The sequence below is a fragment of the Hesperophylax consimilis genome, chromosome 23, assembly GCF_061612785.1.
Source record: "Hesperophylax consimilis isolate HC1 chromosome 23, BYU_Hcon_1.0, whole genome shotgun sequence".
NCBI lineage: Eukaryota > Metazoa > Arthropoda > Insecta > Trichoptera > Limnephilidae > Hesperophylax > Hesperophylax consimilis.
In genome coordinates this window covers 20,453,254-20,480,341 of record NC_142858.1, presented here as the reverse complement: position 1 = coordinate 20,480,341, position 27,088 = coordinate 20,453,254, and the positions used below count along the sequence as shown (strand labels likewise).

The 27,088-nt window shown below is 33.7% G+C and overlaps 1 protein-coding gene across 1 annotated transcript in view; it reads right to left on the bottom strand.

Moving 5' to 3' along the window:
• The window catches only part of LOC149412427 (uncharacterized), a 36,462-nt gene that overhangs the window by 5,755 nt on the left and 3,619 nt on the right, over positions 1 to 27,088 (bottom strand). The window contains exon 2 of the mRNA XM_089645711.1: positions 7,789 to 7,949. Within this exon, the coding sequence (XP_089501837.1) occupies positions 7,789 to 7,949 (161 nt within the window). The remainder of the gene's footprint in view (positions 1 to 7,788; positions 7,950 to 27,088) is intronic.

The following is a 27,088-nucleotide window of genomic DNA, read 5'->3' as shown; positions in this document are numbered from 1 at the left end:
ATTTCGAATTACAATCACATACACCTACATTCCCATCAACGACATTGTTCAACATATTCGAAGTTCCGAAAATGAATATATCTATAAAAAAGACTTAATATTACGTATAACAATCAAAATTAATTAAGTTAAAATATATATTTAATTATCAATTATAATTATTATGCATAGTATCGTCCTTATTTTCTACGCAGCAGATGCACAGTAATTATATTTACAAATGGATTATTTTTTTAATAATCTCCCCGAAGAACTAAAAATAAGGCATTAAAAACATTAATAATAATAATAATAATAAATTTATTTTACATAAAAATCATACAATAAAACATGCGGAAACTTTGACTAGCCAACTAGGAATGGATCCTGTTTTAGGCCAGTCAAATTGACAAGTTTAGTTCATATTATAATTTAGTACTTAATATAAAACAAAACCGGTAAGTAAATAACAGCCAGATAGTAGTAATAAAAAGACAGATCACCACAGGAGTTGTAAGGTAGAAAAATGGGAAGGGTAGTTTATAAGTTTATAATATAGTTGGATGATTAGAAAATAATCGATAGCATTGATAAATAAAGTACAGATTAATACAGAATTGACAATTGTGTTCAGAGGTGATAAATATGTGTTTTTGTATAGTATGTACTTTAAAAAAATATGTATCAGTGTTTTGACAATAATGTATATATATATTTTTTATAATGAGATTATCTATTGATCAACATATCTTCACTTTTTACCCTCCCTAAATCAAGAAGCCAGTCGTTGACCAATTTGCGCAAAACACTTGTATTTTTCGTTTTCCAAGCATTAAGAATGATATTAAATAATTTAGGTCCTAAGTACGAGAATTGCCGTTGCCCAAGGGACGTCGTGGTTTTTATTGGGACTATTGGATTATTCCTTGAAAGTCGGGTGTCGTGAAGGTGGTCGATGGAAGGGAAGTGCTGACGTTGTTTTTGTGCAAGTAATATAATCTTTCTAATATACAGTTGTCTAACATCGAGAACTTTTATTTCCGTGAATAATACATCACTGGGGTACCTGAATGGTTTTTTGAGGATGACTCTTAGTAGTGATTTCTGTGCTTTAACCAGGGAGTCTAATATTGTTTTGGCACAGCCACCCCAACCTAGGGATGCATATTCGAGTAAAGAATTAAATTAAATTAAATCCTCTAATACTCTAACTTCATTAATTTAAACCATTTTTCATATCAACACACATTGAACATATTGATAATTAATATATGATAATTTTATGAAATTAATAGATTTAGCCGACTTATCTTGCAGATGAACCATGTGCGATTTGGTACTTTTATAATAATTATTTAACGGCCCAATGGATGCACCTAACTTAACAAAGCTAATAACGTTCTGAGTACCAAATCGTAACACGAGGCTTCCAGAGTTGTTCTTTGTTTATTCGTCGAAAACAAACTACTTCATTCATTCCCCAGTCCGGCTTGGAAATAAATGCAGTTCCATTTTCAATAGGAATTTTAATTTATTCCATACTAGCTGACGTGTACCCAGCGTTGCTCGGGGACGTATAATAAGTTTGGAGAAAAGTTTTGAGGTTGTGAATTCTAGAGTACCTAACTATTGGCTGCATTTTTAAGGAGGAAATAATATTATTGTATTGTAATTAAAGTATTTGTTTCACTTGATAGTGAAAAAATCTTCCTTCAACCATTCACTTCCAAAACATAGATTCTCCTTTCACCCCTTTCTTCGCTCTTCACACTTTACCACTAATAATTATTTGATTCATGTCTTTCTCGGGCATCCTTACCCTTTTCTACTATTCACTTCATGTAGTATCATGAAATTCACATAGTTACTGTGAAAAAAAATTACATTACGTTGGGTCTATTTCGACACCGTATCTCATTCCAATGCAGAGATAAAGCGTTAAGTCTAACTCAAGCGTACCCGACTTTTTCTACCATTAAAACCACTCTCTAAGCACACCTGATATTAATAAGAACAAAGCTTGAAATTTTCAAGTAGTTTTTGAGTCAATTTTTTTTCCTAATTTCTCTAGATATTCTGTAAATTTTTTTTATGTCAATGTTTACCATATTTGTACCCTAATTTTCTTTGAATGATGATTTTTGCTATACAAAATACGGTGACCGGATAAATCATCAAAATGATAATTCATCACTTCTTTAAAAAGTCATGGAAAGTGATGAAACAAAAACTTTATTAACTTGGATAAGTAGGTTAGGTTAGGTTAAGTTCATTTTTAATGACTTTATATCACTTTTGTGTGTTGAATAGTCACTGTGTTGAGTTAGCATGGAACCACAAAATATACATATGGGTTTTTAATTTTTTCCGACTTTATGACCGGGTTAAATCTTCCCCACAGGAAAAACTAAACCCTTCCACAGACTTTTCCACAAATGATCATCTAGTCAATCCACATAATGCAAGTGCATTGTATAAGCATAATAAATACAAAAAAGTACAAGAAAAACACGTCAAATCACCAGAGATCAAATGGGAAAATAATTCATCGACTCCAGGTATTTTCATATCAGAGGGTTCGGCTCGGTAGAACTTCTAATTGGACCTATAAATCCTACTGATCCCTCAGTATAAATATTTAAAAAATATTTCGTAATCCTACATGTATTTAAAATTATTGATTTTGGCATTTTTATAAATAAATTCTTTGACAGATTTAATACGCCTAAATTTTGAATGAGAGAGCTAGGTATAATGCCAGTAGCCGAAATAACAAATGGTAATCTTTTTATAGTCTGAAGATGCAAAATTCTTTTAATCTCATTTCCTAAATCTGTGTATTTTCTTATTTTTTCAGAAACAGTTTTATTGAATATTTCAGGAATTTGGAATAGCGACATCAATGATATAAGTTATTTTTTTAAATTTTGTCATTCAATTCAATTCAATTTGTTTATTCCTTTAAAAACATTACAAAATTACATTTTATTTCGTTTTTAAGTATATTTGTAAAATTGTATTACATAATAGTTAGCGGTGTATAAACTATACCAGCATCAATAGAGCTTGCCTTTTAAAGGCAGCTTCACCGATGCTAAATATGTCGATATCCGAATTAATTCTGTTCAACAGCAAGACTGCTCTCCCCGCCGGCATGACCATTGGCAAGTTAGTCCTGCAGGCCGGGAGATAAAACAGTCTATGCTGTCGGTGACGGAGATAACCATCAGGAACATAGAGACTAATACTCTCCATGATAGTCGGATTTACTAACCATCCACGAATCAGTTTGAAGAAGTGTGATACAATATGCACATCTCTTCTGACCCGTAGATGGTTCATACCGAGCATGCCCAAGAGAAAGTCAGTAGGATAGAGCCACGGGTAGTAGCCATACTCCCTCAGGTAGAGGAATCTCAGAAATTTCTTCTGCACTCTCTCCAACATGAGGGAATACTTCACCTGATGTGGGCTCCAAACCACCGACCCACTCTCAAGCCTACTCCTAACCAACGCAATGTATAGCACTTGGAGAACCCGGGTGTCTCTAAAATTCATCGCAGTGCGTAGGACGAAGCCCAGCATTTTCAGTGAAGCACTACACGTCATTTCGATATGAGCATGAAATGTCAGCCTACTATCAAACATGATGCCAAGATCTTTCATAGTGGAGACACGTTTTAAACTTCGGGCATTCATGGTATACCGGTAAAACCAAGTATGACGTGCCCTTGTGAAAGAAAGAATGAAACATTTAGAAATATTGAATTCGATCCGATTCCGTTTACTCCAGTCAACAATTCTATTAATGTCCGATTGGAGTCGAATGCAGTCTTCTAAAGTTTTAATTTCCAAGAATAGTTTTAGGTCATCAGCAAAAAGAAGTGACCTGGAATGCAGAATATTTTCTGTAATATCGTTAATAAAAATTAGAAAGAGGAGCGGTCCTAAATTAGAGCCCTGTGGAACGCCTGAGAGTACAAGGAATAATTTTGACATGAATATTCCATGAGATACAAATTGCTTTCTTCCAGTAAAATAGCTTGCAAAGAATATGAGAAACCGTAAAGAAAAACCTATAGTTGACAATTTATTTAATAATATGTCATGGTTTACGGTATCAAATGCCTTCGAGAAATCATTATATGAGCAATCTACTTGGTAGCCCTTATCTAAAGATTTGGAAACATAATCTGTGAGTACCAGTAGGTTAGTATCTGTTGATCGACCTTTTCTAAACCCATGCTGTTCCGATATTAAGAAAGGCTCTACTTGAAACAGCACATGTTTATGAATTATCGATTCGAATAACTTAGCCGGGGCGGAAAGTATTGCCACTGGCCTGAAATTTTCGACAGATGTCTTGGATCCACTTTTGAAAATGGGACAAATTTTTGAGACTTTCCAGGAATCAGGAAATATACCAGTATCTAAAGATAGGTTGAATATAAAACTTAGTGGCATTTTTAAAAATTCAACACATCCTTTTAAAAAAAATACTGGAAGAAAGTCTGGCCCAAGTGAATGTGTATGTTTCATGTTATTAATTGAAGATTTAACATCTGATTCGTCTATATGACTTATATCAATGTTTTGGGCTCCCTTCACATTCAACTTGGAAGCAGAAATGGGATTTAGTAATGGAGGCTCATTACTGTACACTGATTGGAAATGGGTTGCAAATGCATTGGCTACATCCGCTCCTCTAACTTCCCGATCACCATGCATCATGATGTCTGTTATACCACCATCCTTGCGCAGTGATTTTACGTAGTCCCAAAATGCCTTGGGATCATGCTTGATATCACTCTCTATTGAGTCGACATACGTTCGGAATGCTATATGAACATTTCTTCTAACAACTGCTCTGAGATTACTGAACATTTCATACTCATTTTGGTCACCAGTAGCTTTCCATTTTTTATGGTGAGCATGTTTTTTCTCAATGCTCCTGATGGTATCTCTAGTGAACCACTTCGGATATCTACGTCCACCTCTGTTGGGAGGTTTCCTAGGGAAGCAAGCGTCAAATACATTATATATACATGAATAAAAATGGTGTAGCGTCTCATTAACGGTATCGAATTTAGAAAGTTCATGCCAATCCAATTGGCTCATCATCTGATAAAGTTTGACAAAATCACCCCTACCAAAAATCCATCCCCGCAAAGTGCCGTCTGTAGTTTTAGGTAATTTGGTAGTCTTCGGAGGCTTTTTACAAGAATACCGGAACTCTAATGCGGGGTGATATTTGTCCTCATATACGAGGGGAGAATCGCTATGTATGACATTTAATTCAATGTTACACAAAACGAGATCCAACATCCTCAACTCAGAATTGGGAATACCATTATTCTGGGTGAGCCCAAACACTTCGCATAAAAATTTGAGGTCATTTTCAACATCCTTGCCGCTACGCGCTGAATGGATGTTGAAATCTCCCAAAACAATAATATTCCTTCCTCCGAGAAGATCCACGTTTTCGTGAAACTTGTCGAAGAATAGTTGATATGTTTCCAGCGTTGATGCCGGTGGAAAATATATTACACATATAAAAGTAACAAACAAATCGATTGTAATTTTTATCCACAAGTCTTCGATGTCAGCTTCCAGATCAGGCATGTGTTCGGCCTTAAACTTAGTTTTGACAGCCAAAAGGCAGCCTCCGCCTTGTCTGTGGCCACTACCACTATCTCTGTCTTTTCTGTACACTTGAAAGCTGTCATCGAATAACTCCTGGTTGCACACACTGGAGTTCAGCCAAGTCTCAGTGAGCCCTATTACATCGTAATTGTTTACCAAAACGTTAGAATAAAATAGAGAACATTTAGTTTTCAGTCCCCTAACGTTTTGGTAAAAGAAATGAAAACTATTGTACTGTCAACTAGGTTTAAAATTTGGTAGCCGTGGTGTAATTACCTTATTGACCCATTCTTTTAAGAACGAATGCTTAGGCCAATGCTTAGATTGCAGTAATTCTGCCACCGCTGACCCGGGTACACCGATTTTAAATGACGCATATTCTCCCCTCGTTTTGATTTTTGTTATCTTAAATGAGGAGATACTGACAGATTTACTTATTGTTTTGAGGTGCGATGTTAAGTCATCTACTGTAGTCTCTGGATGCAAGGGGTAAAGATGGAAGTATTTCACTTCCTCCTGGTCCTTTTGACTACCTCGTACGGTGATGGGACGCCGTTTACGATTACGATTAATCAAAGTCCAAGGTTGACTTCCTGGAGTTTGACGTAAGGGCGGTGCATCTGCTTTAGCTCCATCGGGCGGAGGCGGTGCATCCACATCAGTTCCGCCGGCCGGGGGCAGCGCATCACTATCAGATGGCGTGGAGGTAGGCGCTGTGGAGGTAGACGCAACGGGTGTCACATCAGGAGTACTTCGGGATGAAGCATAAGCGGAAGAAGATTGTCCCTTGTCTGAAGCGTTACTCGTTTTTTTCCCTCTTTGGGAGGCTTTTGCAGCCTGCGAGCGGGTTATTATTTTTCCAACGGCCAAACTTGTAGGGTCATCTGAGGTACGAGTCGGCTTAGTAGACGGGGCGCCGTGCGGGGGGAACGGAACGGAGACACCGGCCCCGGCGGCAGTTGCAGTTGTATTGTCTGCGGTAGTAGCGAGCGGGGGCGGTGAGGTGGCGGTGACGAGGGGCGCTGGCGGGCCGAGTGTGTCGCCTGTAGCGTGAACGGGAATCTTGTGCACACATGTACCTGCAACCGCAGTTTCACTATTGTACAAACTACCGACAATTAGTGGTGACGTTTTTAGAATATTTTTAACAACATTCAACTCACTAGTTAAATTGTCCACTTTAACAGAGAGAACTTCGATGGCCATCGTTATCAAACGAAGCGCATTCGTTTCCTCGTTGATATCCATTAGGATAAACTTGTAAACTTGTAAATTATTTAATAAATTAAAATTACGGCGCGCGGCGAAAAACACGTACGTCCTGCCGGCGAATCTAGAAGAACTTCATGTAAAACTATATCGGTCTATTATGACTAATCGTTGGGTTTTGTTAGTATAGTTTTATCATAATATTTTTTTATTTTTTTTTAATTTATTTAATATTTGTATGTTTTTTTACAATAAATATTCAATTTATACATATTATACAGTGTTATAAAGGTAAATAATAATAGCTTTTCCTCACCATAAAGAGACGAGGCTCTTGTGTTTGGTGAGTGAATCCTAGCTCAATTATATGGAATCATGTAAGTAAGTAAATAATATATTTGCAAAACCAAAGGGATAAGTAAGAAATAGGCAAGATTTATCAATAATACAATTTCAAGATTTGAAGGAAATAATAATAAGAGTAAGATATGGACTTTTATAGTAGTTTTAGGTAATTATTTAATTTTATTTTAAATTCCTGAATATCTTCAATATTTTTTAGATAAGAAGGATGTTAAAATATGTTATACCTAGATAGAGATAGGTATTTTGTGTGTGATTTGTATTGAGTTTTGGGATTTTGATAGTTTTTTGATATCTTGCTGATGAATTGAATTGTAAGTTATTTAACTGTATTTCTTTATAAATTTGTAGAATTGAATATTTTATAAAATTATATATATTTTATAAAATTCATTTTCTAAAAATGAATTTGGTTCGTATTCATAATACGGTACTATATATTACGGCAGTCAATCAAGTTATGTTTAATTACAAAACTTTGGTGAATTATTTTTAAAACTTGATTATGCCTAAATGTATACTCGGATGGCGCTAATATAGAAAAATTAAATATATTATTATTATTTGACATAATTTTATGAAGAAAATACTAACAAGTTCTGCTCGGTGGCGTTTGTTGAATTGGCTACTGGAAGCACGGAGAGGTCTGCAGACTCGGCTGAATTGTCGTTCGCCTCTGCAGGGGGCTGCTCCGGAGTCCGATCAGGGCTCGCCAGGGGGCTCCCCGACACCAACGCCACCAGCAACAAGGTCACCTGCGGACAAGCAATGCATTATACATTAGTGATGAAGGTGTCGAACACAACACGCTGCCGATGGGGTGCTTTTGGGATGGCTGCAACTTATGTGTGACAAAACGGAACACCGAAGAAAAGTGATGAAAAAACATAACCTATTGTATTATCATATTTTGTTGTGCAAAACTACTCTTCTTTTTTGACCGGTTACCAGCTAGAGGACAACCTCTGATGATTTCATTTTGCGAAGACACCGTCAGAACCACTTAAGTCGTCGTCTCGTTAAGATGTCGAGGGTTCAAATCCCAGTAAATATATATAAATATAATACTCATTTAAATAAAATAATGTAGTGTATTTGTGGCTCGTTTCAGAGTGGAATATACTCTCAGTATCGCAGTGGTTTTTTACCACCATTCAGAATTGAAAAGTTGCTGAAATGGCTTTGGCCGTATTTGGTGATCAGATCTGAACAGCCAGGTACTTCCCCACCGTTCCCTTCCCCTTCCCACTATCTTCAGCATCACAACATAGCCCAATTGGGGATGCCATAGTCTCACTGGTTCCAGACGGTTTTGAGCAGTTGGGACTCTTGTTCGGTGTCAAAAAAACACAAAAAAATTGTTTTTTTAAATTTAACACATTAATTGTTAGCGCACAAAAATTTGCATTTTCTATGATTTTTCTGTAGTTTCTATATGGGTTAGTTATGAAAATGCACAAAGTTACCAATGAAAAAAAGTTTTTGGACTGTAAGAATTAAAGTTCTTTATGAAATACGTAATGAATTTTTTTTGGTAAGGGTTCGAAATTATTTTCGAATCCCACAGAATGGTGCGTATTTCATAGAATTTAAAAGATTAGTTTGTAGCAATACCTTATAAATTTGAACCGTATATAATCTACATAGAACTAATCGTAGTGTTTCTTACGTTAGCAGATTACCGATTTATTTATAAAATAGTACAAACAAAAATAACGCAACATAATGCAAGATTTTCGCGGAACAATTCGAACTGTTCGAAGGGCTGTTCCTGAGTTATATGATATCCACTTATAAGTGCGCGTGCGCTGTTTTTCGGATTGCCTAGGACTGAGAAAGAAATGAACTGAATGTACCCAATTGCTGGGGATACCTCGGATTGTTCACCTTGCAAATGATGCGAAGTAACGTTATGAATTATATTTCTGCAACTGCTAACTGCTTTTTCATTTAAATACTTCATTCAATATGGACTATTTTACTTTTAGTACGTTGGAATATCGCGTGGGGATCACCCCCAGTGTAAACAGTGATGCCATACGTACCGAAATTTCGATAGATCTGCAGATTTCGGCAAAAATCTACCAATCAAAATCAACCGTTTTTTTCTTAAAGTCTACGAAATTTTTGAAAATCTTCTTAAATTCCTTAAAATCTACCGAAAATTTCAAAATCCACCGAAATTTATGAAAATCTACCGAAGTCAGCGAAAAGAGTTTGAATTAAGGGATTTTTTTCACAATCACAGTGTGGGGAATTTTTCCTTTTCGAAATTCCTTACCCATGGACTTTGGTGAAAATTTAGGCAATTATTTCTTACAAAATTTCCTAGCCATCCACCCCCCATGGATTTTAAAATATTGCGATGAATCCAGTACTGAGTGAGCAATACCGCACATAAATCCATTCTGAAATTCTACCGATTTTCGTATCTAATCTATCAATATTTTTTTTTTGTATTAGGTAATTCACCCTAAAGAGAGTGCTTTGTCTACCGATATTTTTAATTCAAATCTACCGATTTTCATTTTCGCGGTATGGCAACACTGCCCGTGAAGAACAGTAAACATGCAAATACAATATATCCACTCAAGAATGAATTAATGATATTTTAAAATGTTTGATTAATTTCAACAGAAGTACCGAAGGAAAAAAAATCTTGCACTTACTTCTATCGGTTTATCTCTTCTGTGGTCAGTACATAACACCGTTGTGTCATAATCAAGATAATGTAATATGAAAGTCTTGTAGGTAAAGATCGCAAATTATGTGATCATTCATTATTACGTTCACCATAAATCTTAAATGGGTATAGCCACTGAATAGACTGATAGAAGCGTGATGTGGGCGAGTCCGGGTGCCCGCGTAATATTTTCCTACTCTAAGTAAACGAATCAAACATCGAAATACGCGTGAAAGACGTGGCACGATCGAGCGAATCAAATATTTGAATGGCATCATCGCGGAAACGGGACCACGCTCTTGCACGGAACGACGCTTCATTCGACCAGCCACGTGACTCGTCAGCTCTTTCCGCCTGGCCGCCAAAACTCTGTGCGGTGTACTTTCTTCTATTCTCACTAAAAATGGCTATGGATCTATTACAAACGAAGATGAATTTTTCTTTCTTTATATTTTTTGCGTATATTTTAATAATAATAAATGAATTAGTTATTTTAAAAAATATGGGCACTCGTTTACTTTAATTTTCGCTTTTTTTAATACAAATTAATTTCGATGTTTCTCATCTGCCAGCCGTCTGGTGATGGTTAATTTATTATTTCATGGAAAGTTAATCAACTTCAATGGCCTCTCTGGGGCCTAGTAGTCAAAATGTCTTATTAAAACTGTAGACACCAGTTTCTTTCAAATCTGTATAGATCACATTTCTAGGTATTATCTGTTCATTGGGTGAAGCAGACCCATGTAAATGTGAAAGCATCGGTTAATGCAACCAGGCGCAGAAAAATGCCAACGAATTCGAATGGAGAGTAAAAGTGCATAGTTCACTTCGCGTATATAATATTATAGTTCGCGGTTGTGTTATACCTACACTTTACCTGCTAGAATCGATGATAATAAATTATAAGTTAACAAAAATCGAATCAGGTAGGTACCTAAAGATTTTTTTTTCAATTATATAAAAAACCTGTTTTTTCGATTTTAGAATAAGGAACTCTAGTTCTTTTTTTAATCAATAATGATCTTGTAACTTAAATACGAGTATATATTTTACTATTGTTACAATTCGTTTTAAAAGTAAAAATATTTTTTATAATACTATTTTTCGGGTCCCTTCGCGGGATTTTTTTATTTCAACAGGCACTGTATTTTGTGACGGCGTCGAGAGTCTTTTTAAGTTTAACTACTTTTATTGTATTCTACCAAAGTAAAAAATATATCCGTGACCTCACCTGATAAACAATGAATCAATATTTTATACTATTACTAGAAAACATGCATTACGTTGAAGACAATAGTGTGACGCCATTAAACCATCAAATAAGAAAAATGTTTCTTTATCACTTGGTCAATAGCATTTTCTTGCGAGGATCATTTGGATACAAGTACAAAGGATTGATTTAGGTGATCTAATAAACGTTTACTACAAATTAGACCTGTATTCTACTTGTAAGTTTGATTGAACCTTTGTGTTTCAAATACATATCTTTTAAAATTTATTGAGAGTTTCTAGAATTTTTCCTTTGTTGTTATAATAAACAATTATGATTTTATACACTTTTTATTAAAGCAAAACATTATTGTTTTTATAATGCCGCTTAACTAATTTTGACACTAACTTTATATTGCCTTACATATAAAACATTACACTCAAACCATCATTAATTTTCTTAAATATAAATAATCATAGGCGCCTAAATAATGTTTCAATTCCATCATAACTTTGGAATAACACAATGAAATCTTTTGAATTTGTACGTAGAATTTATTCATAACTTTGAAATAATAATAATAATGAGATTTTTTAAGTACCTAAACATTCCAAATGTGATTCGTAACTCGTGACGTCAGAATCAACAGATTCAGTCGTGCCAATCAAACAGGGCGTTTTAATGTGATGGTTTTTTATTAATTTTTAAATGACGATTTATAAATTCTACGCACAATAATATATAATAAGACTTATTTGATCAGAATCATCGTTTGTTGATCTATACGAATATATTTTTAAAGCCATAATATTTGTCACTGGATTTCATTATTAATATTAAAACATTTAACAAAATTATTGCACATAATTATAAGTAATTTTTTAATTTATATGAAAACATTTAACAAAATTATTGCACATAATTATAAGTAATTTTTTAATTTATATGAAAACAACATATTGTTTTGTACATTTATTATTTTTGTAAGTGTTTCCAAAGCCATTTATTTATTTATTTATTGCATCTCACTATACATAAAACACTTTTTTTTTGTCTCATAAAAATCAACCTCACTAGGACTAAGCCTGTATCGAGGTTAACAATTTATATTAGAGTGAAGCAAACATAAAAGTAATCACAAACATAAAGTAATTCTACATACAAACACAAAATATCTCAAAATTAAAGAAAAAATAAGTATTAGATGTGTTACCAGATGGGTAATTTGACAGTATATTGTAACAATATTTGAACCATAACTAATCATTAATCATTATTCAAAAGAAGAAGCAAAGTAGATAATAAAGACAGATAGGGTGACATTCAGTTTTAGTAAATGGGACCTACATAAAATTATAATTATAAATTCATAACTCTATATTTGATTATGGTTATTTAGTAAGGGCTTTTGTGCCGTGTTGCGCTACATCCTTCTTTGACCCTGATGATGGACACTGTGATACGGTGAGAATTGCCACAAAAATAAAACACGGCATACATCTACTAGTTTAACAGTATTTTTTTTCTCATACAAAGGTGCCAAAATGGACTCGATATTTATGATAATGTTTGCATTCCCGTGTCAATGTTATCTTAAATAATTTATTTACATTATATCAAGTTCATGACGAACAATCACTAATATATTAAAACCATATTTACTCTTGTTACGAATCATCTTAAATCAGGTAAGTAAACATAATTTTTCTCATTTATTTGCTTGTAGACATTATTTTTTTTTAAATATGTTGAATCATAGTTCTTTAAACAAAGTTTTATGTTATATAGAAACTAGCTCACTTACTTTGCTGTAAGTTTTTTAAGATATAACATTCCGTAGTACATTATTTTGAGGTATCTCATAAGGTTTAGCCAGCGTTAACAATGAAAATATATTTATACGACTTGATTATAAAATATTGACTTTTCTCTACTTTCTATAAATATAATATGCATGTTTTATATATAGAAACCTTTCGAAATAAATCCTCTAAATGATAATGAAAATCCTATCAAAATCCATTCCGTAGTTTAGAAGAACTAAGCACAAAGAGATGATGTTACTCTTGTATTAATATTCAATTAGATGGTGGAGCGATCTAGAGCGTCGGATTTCCATTGCGGCGTCGGGGGTACAATCCTCGGTTAGATAAGTCCCCCATCACTGCACAAGCAACATTTAATCATGATGGTAGTAAGAACTTCAATATAGTCACATTACTGGTAACCTTTTGTATTTGTCTTTGTTTATGTGAGTACCTTACTGTTTCAGTCTTCTGGAGCCAGTGCGACTATGATATCACTAATAGGTTGTTTTCATTGCTTTTTTTACTAAAAAAAAATTAAGACAGTAAAGGTATTTTTAAGGTCGAATAAATGTTCGATAACAATTTAATATGTATTATTTTTGGTTTACCGCCATAACGGCATGTTAGTTTTAATTCGTGAATTCGGCGGCGTTGGTGAAATCCAACTTAACAGCAAGTGGCGTTTTCTACGTCATGATGGCGATGTAGCCAGTTGGAACTGTTCCGGAATGTGCGGTTTAGATAGTTTGTGAAAGAAAATATTGATATAACATTATTTTGATGTTGATAACATTATTGAGATGTGCCTGGCTATTTCAAGGCAACGTTTCGATTATTAATTGCATACTGAAAGGGCGATACTGAAGGTATCTAAAACTTTGGAACAAATATACACATACCTACTAAATATTATTTCTAAGGAATAAATTTTGAATTAAAAAATAAATAAATTACTTGCGCACAGAGGATCTCTTTATAATTCCAGAGTGGAAGATACGCTCAGTATCGCCCTGTTGTAAGACCACTATTCAGAGTTGAAGCGTTGCTTGAAATGGTTTTAGCCGTGTTCTTGGTCTTCCCTATCTCCTTCCCCTCCCATCCCCGTCAGCCTCTCAACATATTCAAATTATTGGAATGCCATAGTCTCACTGGATTCCAGACGGTTGGGAGCAATTGGGACTCTTGGGCACTATTCACATAAAAAATAGTATTTTTATGAAATTTGCACAGCTATTTATTTATGTGAAGATTTTAAAAGAAGTCTGTAGGTTAAATTTCCCTACAAAGGTGTAATTTATTGCCTAAATTATTCTTACCCAATAAATATCCCTATAAAGGTGTAATTTATTGCCTAAATTATTCTCACCCAATGGGTTATTTAACATTTAACATAAATCCTCTACATTATCTAGTAGATAAGTAATCCCAACTATTGTAAAAACGAAGTAAAAAGCAAAATATAACAAATTGCAAATATAATTATTTTTTAAATGCCCGCCGTCTACTTATATAAGTGTCATAAAAGTGTTAATATTTATTTTTTATTACTATAATGTACGACATACTTTTGATTTAAATACTATTTCATACAACGAAGATGTCACAATGAATTAATTATTCGCTATCAATCTAGAATATGTTAACAAATAATGAACCTGACATATTTACTGCATATCTACTGGAAAGAGCAAAGGGACATGATATGATTAATGTACAGTGGTAAGATATCGTATGAATAAATCTATGACGCAGGTGATTAATCGCTTTCCGGAAAGTGTACGTCGCAAAGATGGAAAACACACAGTTAAGATAAATTATATTGTTTTTAAGCAAAAAATATTAGCCTGAAACAAATATATAATTTGAAAAAATCCTCCGAGAAAAAATGCAATTGAACCCGCAGTCTTCTGACTACCGGTCAGGTGCTCTACTAATTACGCTACGTTGGCTTATTCAATTCCTTCCAAATTATTCAATGTGTACTGGTATTTTTCATTCAACAATTATTGCTTATTAGAATTTTCACTAGAAAACAACCAAATTTATGTTTGTAGGAAATACATTGATAATGCTAAATCTACTACTAGATGGCGTCGAGACAAATTATATCTTCAATTATTGAAGACAATATTAGCGATTCCTAAACGAAAATCTGAAACAGAAAAATCAGAAAAAGATACGGTCACATCTAGGACTCGAACCCGGGACCCTTGCCTTGCCGGGCACCGCTATAATTGCTCGCTAATATTGTTTTATTGTCTCTAATTGATCACTAATATTGTCTTCAATAATTAAATATTACAATTTGAGGTTTTACTCCAAATATTCCAAAAAATAAATATTATAATTTTCATTTTTTATATTTTTTCTCGGAAGATTTTTTAATTTATATAGGTGTTTCAGGCTAATAAGTATTGCTTAAAAATAATACGTTTTCCTTTGTGCTGTGCATAAAAAACTTGTGCCTTAAAATTAGTTTATCATTAAACATATTAGTTTATCTAATATAAACATAATAATACATTCTCGCAAAACTCGAAAAGTAGTCGACCGATATCGCTAAATATTTTAAAGTTTGTTCTTATTGGTGCCAGGAGAGTTTAGAGAGTACTTTGAATGGTATAAGAAGTCGGGTACGCTTGAGAAATACTTAACGCAATATCTCTGCACCAAAATGAGATACGGAGTACAATTAAAGTTGGTGTAATGTAGTTTTTTAACAGTAAAATTGTGGTACACAATAGTGAATGGTGGAAGAAGTTGGAAGCGCCCGAGACAGAAATTAGTAATAGCGAATCATTGAGGGATCCACTAGTAATACATAATTATTTTTTGATGAATCATTTGTCCAAAAACATTTGCATTATACAATACTTGGTTTTACCCGCGCCCTCGCTCGCGTATAATAGATAGAATTTACTGTGCAAACTTTTTTCCCACAAGAACGACATGTTTTTCCGGGAAGAAAAGTAGCTTACGTCACTTCCCGATCCATATGCAAAACATCGTGTCAATCAAAAGAAAGACAGACAAACAAAGACACTTTCGCATTTACAAAATCAATATATATATATATACACGGGCGAAAGTACTATCGACATTAGTTTTTGGTTATTATGTCGTGTTGCGCTTCCTCATTCTTTAAGCAACCTTTCGAACAGCATATGCCCTGATGATGGACACTGCAACGCTGTCCGAAACATTGGTTAAAGAAGGAGGAAGGTTATATGATGACGACATAATGATCAAAAAATTAATCACGATAAATATATGATTTCTTACAAAATCCAATTTTTTGCAGGAATGAAAAGAGGTCAAATATAATACATAATGGTAAGCAACACGATGTTATTTATGATTATAAAATAATATTATTTTTATCGGTGTGGTATCGCCGTGTTTGCATAATCAAGTTAGTTGTTCGGAGAAAGCATGATGCAGGTAATAATAGTGGTACTTACAATCGTCTTCATCCTTCTTCAGCGAGATACGAACTAGACTAAAGTGAAGTGCTTGGGATCCTCTTATTTAAGCTTTCGTTCGACCAGTCGCAAGTGAGAGTGTGTGGGTGCAAGTGAATATGTCAATCACGACTGGATCCCCCCCACCAGGGCCGCCCGGTGCACTTCCCAAACTGCCCGCCGAAGGAAAATGAGACGAAGTGTGGTATAAAAGGCGAATAAAAAAGATTTTTTCTTTAAAAGATTATTGAATGTATTTTTAATTTTCTCTTGGGCCGGCTAGTAGTCAATTTCAAACTTTTTTTTGTTTAACTGAGAATCGAAACATCACCCCAAGGACTAAAAATGGTCTTCAATTTTTTTTTGTTTATCTGAGGATTGAACTTTACTCTCTAGAAAGTGGAGTCAACACCTAAGCCAAATCATAATTGGATATTACCGGTATTTATTTCGTACATTAACTGCTGTAATTTTTTTTTAAATATAATAACTTTCTATTTCACAAAAAATGCATGTATGCGCCCGCATGCGTGTGCATTAGTGCCACCAAAAGTTGACAAAATGCATTGTAATCAGCAAAAAGTTTCTCTGCAAAGTTTCAGCTTAATCGGATTCGGAAAATGGGTTATTATTCACTTCCAAGATTCCATTTCAATCATTCGTTCATTGATTCATTCAACAGATAAAACAAAATCGAAATTTAAATAGATGTCTTTGAAAACTTGGCAATCCTGAAAAAAACACCACAAAACACGACGAAGTATGACCGAATTAGAAAAATGGTTTGAAAATTGCTTCACACAATCCTATATACAAACAAGCGAAAGTAACCAATATTAAATACAATTAAATTAGTTTCTTCCACAAAATAATAATAGAAAACCCAAACAAAACCATAATGAGTTACAAGTCAAACATATTTAAAACACTTCATGACCCCATCATACTTTAGAAAAATCTTAATTTTGTAATTGATACAACCCTAACAAATCAATGATTTATCAGAATCGAAACGTTGCATGAAAGGGTTTAAGGGTGTTTGGTGACCAGATCTGAATAGCCGAGTACTTCCTAATCTTCCTCTGTCCCATCTCCTTCCCCTCCCTTTTAGCCGCACAACAAATTAATCAATTAGGGATGTCGTAGTCCCATTTATTCCGGACAGGGAGCGGTCGGAACTGTTGTGCGATGTTCACTTAAAAAATAACCTTATCAAATATGTACAAGCCGCCAAGTAAACCTGGTATAGTTTTTAAAGCGAGGTTTTCTAAATGATGTGTTTATATCTAACACGTTTTATTCAACCAATTGGGTAGGTGATGGTCTCTTTTTTTTTTTTTTTTTTTTTTTTTTTTTTTAATGTATATTTTATTTAGTTATAAGAGTTTACATCTTATACCTAATATATTATTTTCTATGACTACTACAATATTATTTACTTCTTACATACTAAAATTTAGATTTAACAACATTGAGACATAATCCACGAAAAACTGCAAGACTTTTAGCTTCCTTAACAATTACCGGGAGTTCATTGAACATTTTAAAACCTTTATAATAAATATTGTTTTGTGTTTCTGATAAGTGTGTTTTAGGAAGCCTAAAATCGTTGCAGTTTCTCGTAGGATATAAATGAACTGCACTATTAATTCTAACATTCTTTGACATATAGTCAGGTAACATTTTATTTTTTAGCTTATAAATAAACACTAAGGTATTATAAACTAATCGTTGCCACACACTTAAAATATTGAGTTGACGTTGCATGGTTTTTATTCTGGTGTACCTGCTACAACACAGTATTGACCTCATGCCTCTGTTCTGGATTACTTCCATTCTCTTAATTTGGGTTTTGTTACTTAGAAATATTACACTTGTACAATAATTTAGATGGGATGCTACAGTGGTATTGTAGACCAATATCCTTGTTTTAATGTCCAATTTTCCTTTTATCCTACTTAAGAAATTAACCTTTTTCGCCATTTTTTTATTTAAAATTTCAAAGTTAGTGTTAAATTTTAACTTGTTATCTATTATGATTCCCAGGTATTTAATTTCTTTTACTTCTTCCATATTTTGATTGTCTATATTTAGGACAGTATGTACGTTTAGTTTTTTCCCTAATACCATAAATTTACTTTTAGTTACATTTAATTTCAATTTATTTATGTTTAACCACTTAGATAATTCATTAAGTTCATTTTGTATTTTTGACAACGCATCTTCAATATTATTTGCTATAATATATAAAAGTGTGTCATCTGCAAAAAGTTTGATGGAACAGTACTTTAAGCACTTCACTATATCATTAATATATAAAATAAATAGGAGCGGTCCCAAAACAGATCCTTGAGGAACTCCAATGTTGATTTCTTGTTCTTCAGAGATAGTATCTCCAATTTTGGTTTTTTGTTTTCTATTTTTTAAGTAATCAATAAACCACTGCAATTCATTAGCACGGATTCCTATGTCCTTCAATTTCATTATTAGTCTTTCTCTGTCTATCGTTTCAAAAGCACGTCTAAAATCCAAGAACACTGCTATTGTGATTTTCTTCTGATCCATAGCTGTTTTCCATTCATTTATCACATAATTTATTGCTGTTTCACAGGAATATTTATTTCTAAACCCAGATTGTTCTTTTACTAGGATGTTATTTTTTTCTATAAATTTACTCATCTGTTCTTTCACAATGCATTCTAGTAATTGTTCATATTTAGGCAATCCATTTATTGGTCTGAAGTCTTCGAAATTTTTAGCATTTATTATTTTGGGCACTGGTGTTATTATGGAGGTTTTCCATGACTGCGGAAAAATTCCCTTAGTCAGAGATTCATTTATTAGTGCAACTAATCTGTCTCCTATAGCTGGCAGTGCATCTTTGATTATGCTTATAGTAATTCCATCCGGCGATGATTTTGGTTTCATTGTTTTAATGATTTTCATTAAATACTCATTGTCAATTTTATTAAACCTGAAAATATTTTTATTCTCTCTTTTTTCCGATGATTGAGAAGAGGTATCTGCGACTAATGGAATACTCTTATTTATGTTTTCGACACTAAGTACAAAATTTGTGTTAAATTTTTGGGCTATTTTAAGTGTATCATCTTCAACTCCATCTGGAAACCGAACTTCCTTAATGTTTTCCCTCTGTTTGCCGCTTATAATTTCTTTAAGTGTAGTCCACATTTTTCTTGAGTCACTTTGAGAGGTAATTATTTTTTGCCTGATATACGAATTTTTGGTATGTTTTATTTCTGTACTGTACATGTTTCTAAGTTTCTTATAAGTTTCCCACCTTTCTTCAGTGAATTGTATTTTACAGGCTTTATAGGCTGTATCCCTTTGTTTTTGTAGAATATGTAAGGATTTCGTATACCATTTATTTGTATCTTTTAATATAATATTAGTTAAAGGCATTAGCTCATTTACTACTGTTTTCAGATGTCCTACTAGTTCATCGGCTTTTCCGTCTAAATTTCCTTGGGTATCGCAGATCCATTTTTTGTTTTGTAATGCTGTACACAATGTATCCTTATTATAGTTTTTTTTTTCTATACGTTATATTTCGTATTCCCTGTGGCTTCGGACTTGTGGTCGTTTCAAATATTGTTAATATATTTTCGTGGTCAGATATTTTTGGAGTATCCATAACATTAACATTCAAGTAAAAATGATTTGTTATGACTAAATCAATAATGCTTGCTGATGTATTTGAGATTCTAGTTGGTTTGGTCACAAGTTGTTTCATTCCTAGATAATTCACTAAACTCTGAAGTCTATTACTGTAGGTATTCTTGACTTTCATGTCAATGTTAAAGTCACCGGTTACATAAAACATATCTTGATTTTTCATGTTTTTACTACACCAACTTTCGAAAAAATCTAAGAATTTTGAATGGCTTTGGTTTGGTGAGTGGTATAATACAGCGTATGTTCCTTTAATAAAGTTTTTTCTTATTTGTACTGCCAGTATCCATGTATTTTTTTCATCAAACACTTCATTTGATATTATTTTAAAAGATATACCATTTTTAATAATCATTAGAACTCCTCCCGTATGCCGACTAAATGAATTGCATCTTACAGTTGAATACCCAATAAATGATACTTCAGAATCGTAAATATCACTGGTTATACATGTTTCACTTAACATTAAAATTTCTGGTTTCATTTCTTGTAATAAAACTTCAATTTCATTTACGTGGGCCAAAAGACTTGAAATATTTAAATAGTATACATTTGTCTTTTTTTTTATCCTAAAAAATCAATTTTTCTCTTCTCCGATTCTATGTTTCTTTTGTAAATAGGACACTCTTTGCTCCATGCATGGTGATTATCATTCAAATTTAATGAAAGTTTTTCATTTGTCAGTTTGCAATTTACACATTTGATTTTTTCACTATTTTCCTGACAGTCTGACGTATCATGTTCATTTGAGCATCTTCCGCATGATTTTTTATTTTTACAAACGCCTGCTTTATGTCTGTATCCGTTGCAATTGAAACATCTCAAAACTGAGAGATGATCGAAGACAGCACATCTATTCCATCCAATATTTATCTTCGCTTCCTCTAACATTTTTGAGTGTGTTTTTCCATCTACTTCTATGAATACAGTAAAGTTATTGTTTTCACTACTTTTTTTATTTTCTTTTATAAATTTTACCGATATTTTTGAGTTTTCCTTGTCTATATAATCATTTTGCATCCTTATTTTATTTTCTATTTCTTCGGCGGTATATTTATCCGTCATTCCTATCACTTTTACTGTTGGATTCTTGGGTTTAGGAATATCAACATCATACCTATCCCCAAGCTTAGTGATAACTTCTTTTCGGATCTTTTTTGTTGCCTCTGTGTTTTTTAATTCCACTATAACTGATCCTTTTTTGAAATTCTTGATTCCGGCCACGCCCACATCAACTGGATCTATGTTGTTCTCTAAGGGCCAGTAGTTGTTTCAAAAAACTTCAAACAATTTCTAAGTATTAAAGTTCTGTAAAACGAATGGTACTAAATGAAACAATAACAGAACAGAATATCTGCAGCGCTAGTTCTAGGAGAGATGTCACTTTACTGATTATGGCTGAATGTGTTTTTTATCAATACCAGACATTCTAGCTTAAATAGGATTCTATATGATAAAGATAATTTTACGCGAGGCTGCCAACACATTCTTCTTCCTTGGTGCAGAACAAACTTACCAATGCTGATGCCCCTGTGTAGACTTACTGGGTTAATTAACTGCCTCGCAGGAAATGTAGATATTTTTCCACGACATGTCCTAGAACGAATTTATGCAAATATTATTTAACCTCTTGCTATGTGTACCTACGTGTAATTTTGTTTTGTCCTACATGTACCCTTATGTATTTACCATGCTAACTAATGCATCTGTCTGTATACTGTTTTTGAAAACATAATATCATACATCAAAATCGATTTTTAAAAGAAGTTAAAATGAAAGTAAACAAGTCCTTAATTTTATTTTAAAATAAAACAATTTTTTTTTTATTATTATAATAAACACAAAGAAGAATATTACAAATTAAAAAACATCACCATTTAGCGAGAATAGAAGCAAATATACCGCATATAGTTTTGGAGGGTGGGCGGAAAAAGCCGACAAAACACGAAAGTGCCCGCATGAAGCGTCGTTCCTTACAATAGCGTCGTCCTGTCTTGCCACGCTTGCTACACAAGAGTCGGTTTACCCCCAAAAGCGTGCCAAAATATGTTTTATATAAAAAATAGAGCTTGAATATTAACTTTTTAATTCGAATGAATGAATTATTCAAGTTGTGCGAAACGACTGGCCTTATGAGTTGCAGTTTGAAAGTCGCTGTGGATGAAATACCTTAGAGTTACCGGTATAAGGCTTGATGGTGTGTGGTTGTATAATATTCGCAATGGGCTCTCCAAATGTTAATGGTCCTCTCCAAGCCAGCAGTGAAAGTTCAATCCACTAACACCATTCGCGGCGTTTGGAGAAAAAACACGCTCTTTCTGAAGAGTCCATAGCTCCATACTCCATTCACAGGCGGGAGAGGCGCAGACAGCTTTCGGCATTGTCAAATTGCTGCCATTAATTCATTATTAATTGCATGCTTAACCTTATTTTCAATGACATCGCAATACATCATATAATAATACTACATCGTATTCGGCATAAGCACTGAGAGTTAAATCCATGGAAGTATGTTGTAGGGAATTCGCATGCTCGAAGTAAGCCCAATTTTATTCTACTTCTGCTGAAATTGATCAAACATTTTCAAGTATAGATATTCTTTCTTCAGAAATGGTATATACTTTCAGTATCGCTCTCGTTAAAGACCACAATTCTATGTTCTTTATGGGGTTGCCAGGTGGAGGTTCTTTTAAGGAAATAAATGGGGACTCCAATTGGGGATGCAATAGTACCATTGGCTCTGGTCAGTTGGCAGCACTTTAGCAGGATTCTTGTGCGGTTATCACAAATCAGATAAACGCTGTAACCTGTTTGATTAATTGGAGTCTCAAAATAGTAGAGATCACACTTTAAGTCATTGGAGTCAAATTGACATAGATCAAACTTTGAGTCGTTGGAGTCAAATTGGTATAGATCAAACTTTGAGTCGTTGGAGTCAAATTAGTATGGATTACACTTTGAGTCGTTGGAGTCAAATTGGTATAGATCACACTTTAAGTCATTGGAATCAAATTGGTATAGATCACACTTTGATTCGTTGGATAGAAATTAGAACAGATCACACTGTGATTCGCTGGAGTCAAATTGGTAAAAATCACACTTCTTGAGTTTATCGGTTCAGTGGTTAGTAAGCATGCATTGACGTAGAAAGTGTAAGGAACTTGTGTGGCATTCTATTATTCCGTCCCGGTAAGTACTAACTGCAAGATTCACACATTGTATGTACAACGTAGGTACCTATACTACATATATATTGTAAGTTAGTGTTAATTTAATCTTTATAAGAAACCAAATCAACATGGTAAGATAGAAAATTCTATATATAGGTAGAAAAGAGTAGAGAATAATCATTATTACTAGCAGTTCTGTGAACAATAGACCTCGCGTCCAAAAAAGCATGTTTCTAATTATCTCTTATTTAAAAAATAGAAACAAAAAATTCTAAACAGAAAACATAATATTTGTAAGTAGGTACAAATACCAATTTAGACAAATTATACAATCATTTGTTTAAAGAGAAAAATAAGTATTGCTGATTCATTAAAATCCTGTTAAAAACGGGATTGCAGGCCGTTTACTATTAAACTTTTAGTACATTCGCAATATGTCGGAACACGTGTTCATGCACCGATATATCGTAGAAGAAATGCGAAAATATTAGAATTATTATGAACACGTGTTCGCGATAACACATTCTTGCTTTACTGAAAGTTTATTATGAAACCCATCAATTCAGTCATTAAGGACCTGCGTCCTGTCTTTAATTTGAAGAGATTCTTAATAAATTTGCAATATTTTATATCACTAAGTTCTCGGTGCAAGTAGGTATCGTTATATTGAAAAGCTCAGTCAAAGTTAGCCACCAATCCAATGTTAGCAATCTAGTAAGGCTTGCTTATAATAAAGTGGATGCAGTACATTTTCGAAACTGGGATGGAAAGTACAAACAGATGATATGCTAAACGGTAGAGTTGAAACAGGACTTCGCAACGCTCAGTCGAAAATGTATTAAAATGAGTGATTTTTTTTGTATTTCTTTGTCACGTGTCATCATATTTAAATGCATAATTATTTAATTTAATTTCATTGGAAACCTTTAAGATATGAGCAACCCCATAAATTGAACCCTGTTATTTAATTTTGTAGGCGTATGTACAGAAAAAGGGTTTTATATTTTCGTTTTACGTAGATCTCAGGCACAGAGATAAAATACATCAATGATGTCAGGTCGTCTCATGTTTCAGCGCTTACCAATGTGTTTGTAATATGAAAAGGCAATGTTGCATTGAAAATTAAATCACTTTTTGGATTAGCAAAACGAATATTTTTTATGTGAGTCCCAACTGATCACATCCGTCAAGAACCAGTGAGACTGTGGCATCCCCAGTTATCATCATAGAAAATAAGTTCAGGAAGGAAAAATTTATGAGGGGTGTGTAGGAATCTGGGGGTTATTGTGCAGGATTGACGGACGTATCAATCCCTCCCGCTGCTGTGCAAAGCAATGGGTCGAGAGAGTCCGACTGGAGAGGTCAACAAGTTTCCCTCAACCAGTCTCACCCGATTCGGCCCGACACGCAGTAGGTGGGGAAAATGCATCCGCCGCCAAGTCCTAGATGAATCCGGGCACCCCTGTTAAGTTACCAAGCGTAGCGAGCCACTCGGGGTGTTCGATATTCAATAAATGGCTACTGGGGCTGCGGTACCCATACCGGCCTCTCAAATTGAAAATAATATAATTGAAGAAAATATCTTATACAGTGTTTCCGGGAGGTGATTCTTTATGATGGTAGAAGTAAAAAAGATAAATGATTTTTTTCGAAAATCCAATGTTTATTTTCCCATACAAACAATTCAACTTTTCTTCAACTAAAAACTACCTTAAAACATTGGAATTTGTAAAAAACTAATTATTTTTTAACTTCTAAAATCATGTAGATTTATCCCTCGAAGTTGGCGCACTTTACCCCCATACAGGGTATTATAGAATTGTACAATAAGATAAATGAAGAAATAAGATAAATGCAATACATCATTAGTTTAATGTCTGTTTTGTACACTGGTAGACACTTATATTGATTTTTTTTATTATTTATTAGTTAATTGTTGTCACGGAAATTGGATGACATTGTTTACAAGCACATGTTTTGTACATACGTGTCCATTCTCGCAGTGCATTGTGAACTGCGGTGGCCTTGTAGAGTAGGTATTTTCCAATTACCGAATCCCTGTTGACTGTGGTGCGCGGGGCTCTCCCTCGCACACCAATTAGCGCCCTCCTTCGTTACAGCCAGTCATCACGACAAAAGAGAACACTGAAGAAAAGTGAAGAAAATCTAGCCTAACCTAACCTATTACTTTGAGGAATTTCTGTTTTGTCCGGTTACCCGCCAACATCTTATCAAAGGCTGTGTACACACGACGCCCGAACAACGCACTGAACAAAAACAATTCAGAATTCAAAAGGGATAAAGTAAAATGCATGAAATCAATTGTGACTATAATAGTGTATTCGGTCCTTCCCATTAACATGCAAGTATTCATTATCATACTTGCTAGTTGGGATCAGTTTATTGCGTTGTGCGGACGTCGTGTGGACGGATCTAATGAAATTTGTCCATTAACAATTTCCATTTCCGAAAATGTTTGATCCTATATCCTTTAAGAAAATACTTGAATTATCTTAAAAAATTACAATTACGTGTGAAATTTGATCTTACAGATAGTTTAAAATGAAGAGAAACTCCAGAAAGATATAAATATATTCAAAACTTATAAGCGGACTTAGGTTAAATTAATATTGATTACAGAGATATGATAGTATAGCCTTCTTGTACCTACATTCCGTGCTATGGATCCGCCACATCTGCATATCAATTGCATACTAACTTCATGTAATCTAGACGAAGAAGTGAAGAAAAAATTAGCTTAATTTGGACACACGAACTGGCCCACGAACCACTTCTATTGAATTATCTCATCAGTACTGAACTAAAAACTCGAATACGAAAGCAAGTAGATCGTCGTAGGTAACATTATTTTTGCAGTAGTTCTTAGGAGTAGCAATGCGTCAGGTACGTAATCGCAGGCTCGTGATAGGAGTAAGGTTTTTTTATTCTTCTATGTGTCACCTCGATGACACAATATCCACGATAAAATCTGATAATTTTTATTAAATTAATTGGCCCAAATTTTGATTAGCGAACAATGAAAACATACAAATTACTGAAGAATTTTCGACGATTGCCACATAGAATTAGATTGTACCCACAATAGATAATTTATCTGGTATTCCATTATAAGCTATGAAATGCTTCTTGTTATCATTCTTTGTTAAAAGGAATTATTGATAATGATTAATCTCGACGAAAACACATAATATCTGTATCTTTATATGTGCCATCGCCAATGGTGTTAGAGAATATTAAACTGTACGAACGTATCGTTATCGATAAGGGCAATAAATCATACTAGAAGATATTTCGTAGAGTAAGATAAATTTAAAAAATAAATTCCAAGAAAATTATCTGGGATTATTAGCATTAATGCTAAAAGTGCCCATGTCAGTTATGGTAATTTGATTTCGGTTCCAGAAAGTACTCTAAAAATACCCTTATTCGAAGGTTACTTAGGTATGAATACCTAAGTCAGGTGGTCTAGATTGATGAAATTATTGCCTATCTAAAACAAAAGTTTTGAATAATTGTTTTTCATGCAAAGAAATCGATAACCAATCTTAATTTCTGAGCGATTTGCAAATTTTGCATAGGTACCGCTAGGATTAAGTCCAAGATCTATTTTTTACTAAGATTACCATCATTTAAATTTTTTTTTTAAAGATTTTTGTTTTTGTTTTATTGTTTATAGGAATAACTTCTGACGCCTTATATAAATAGGACAAAATTTCCGCGAGCCGAGTCTTGAATTACGGGAAGGGAACAGAGCAGGTTGCTTTGCTCCCTTTTGTTTCCCTTTTGTTTCCATTTTGTTTCCCTTTTGTTTCCCTTTTGTTCCCGTTAGCGGTTGCTTCTTTCTTCTG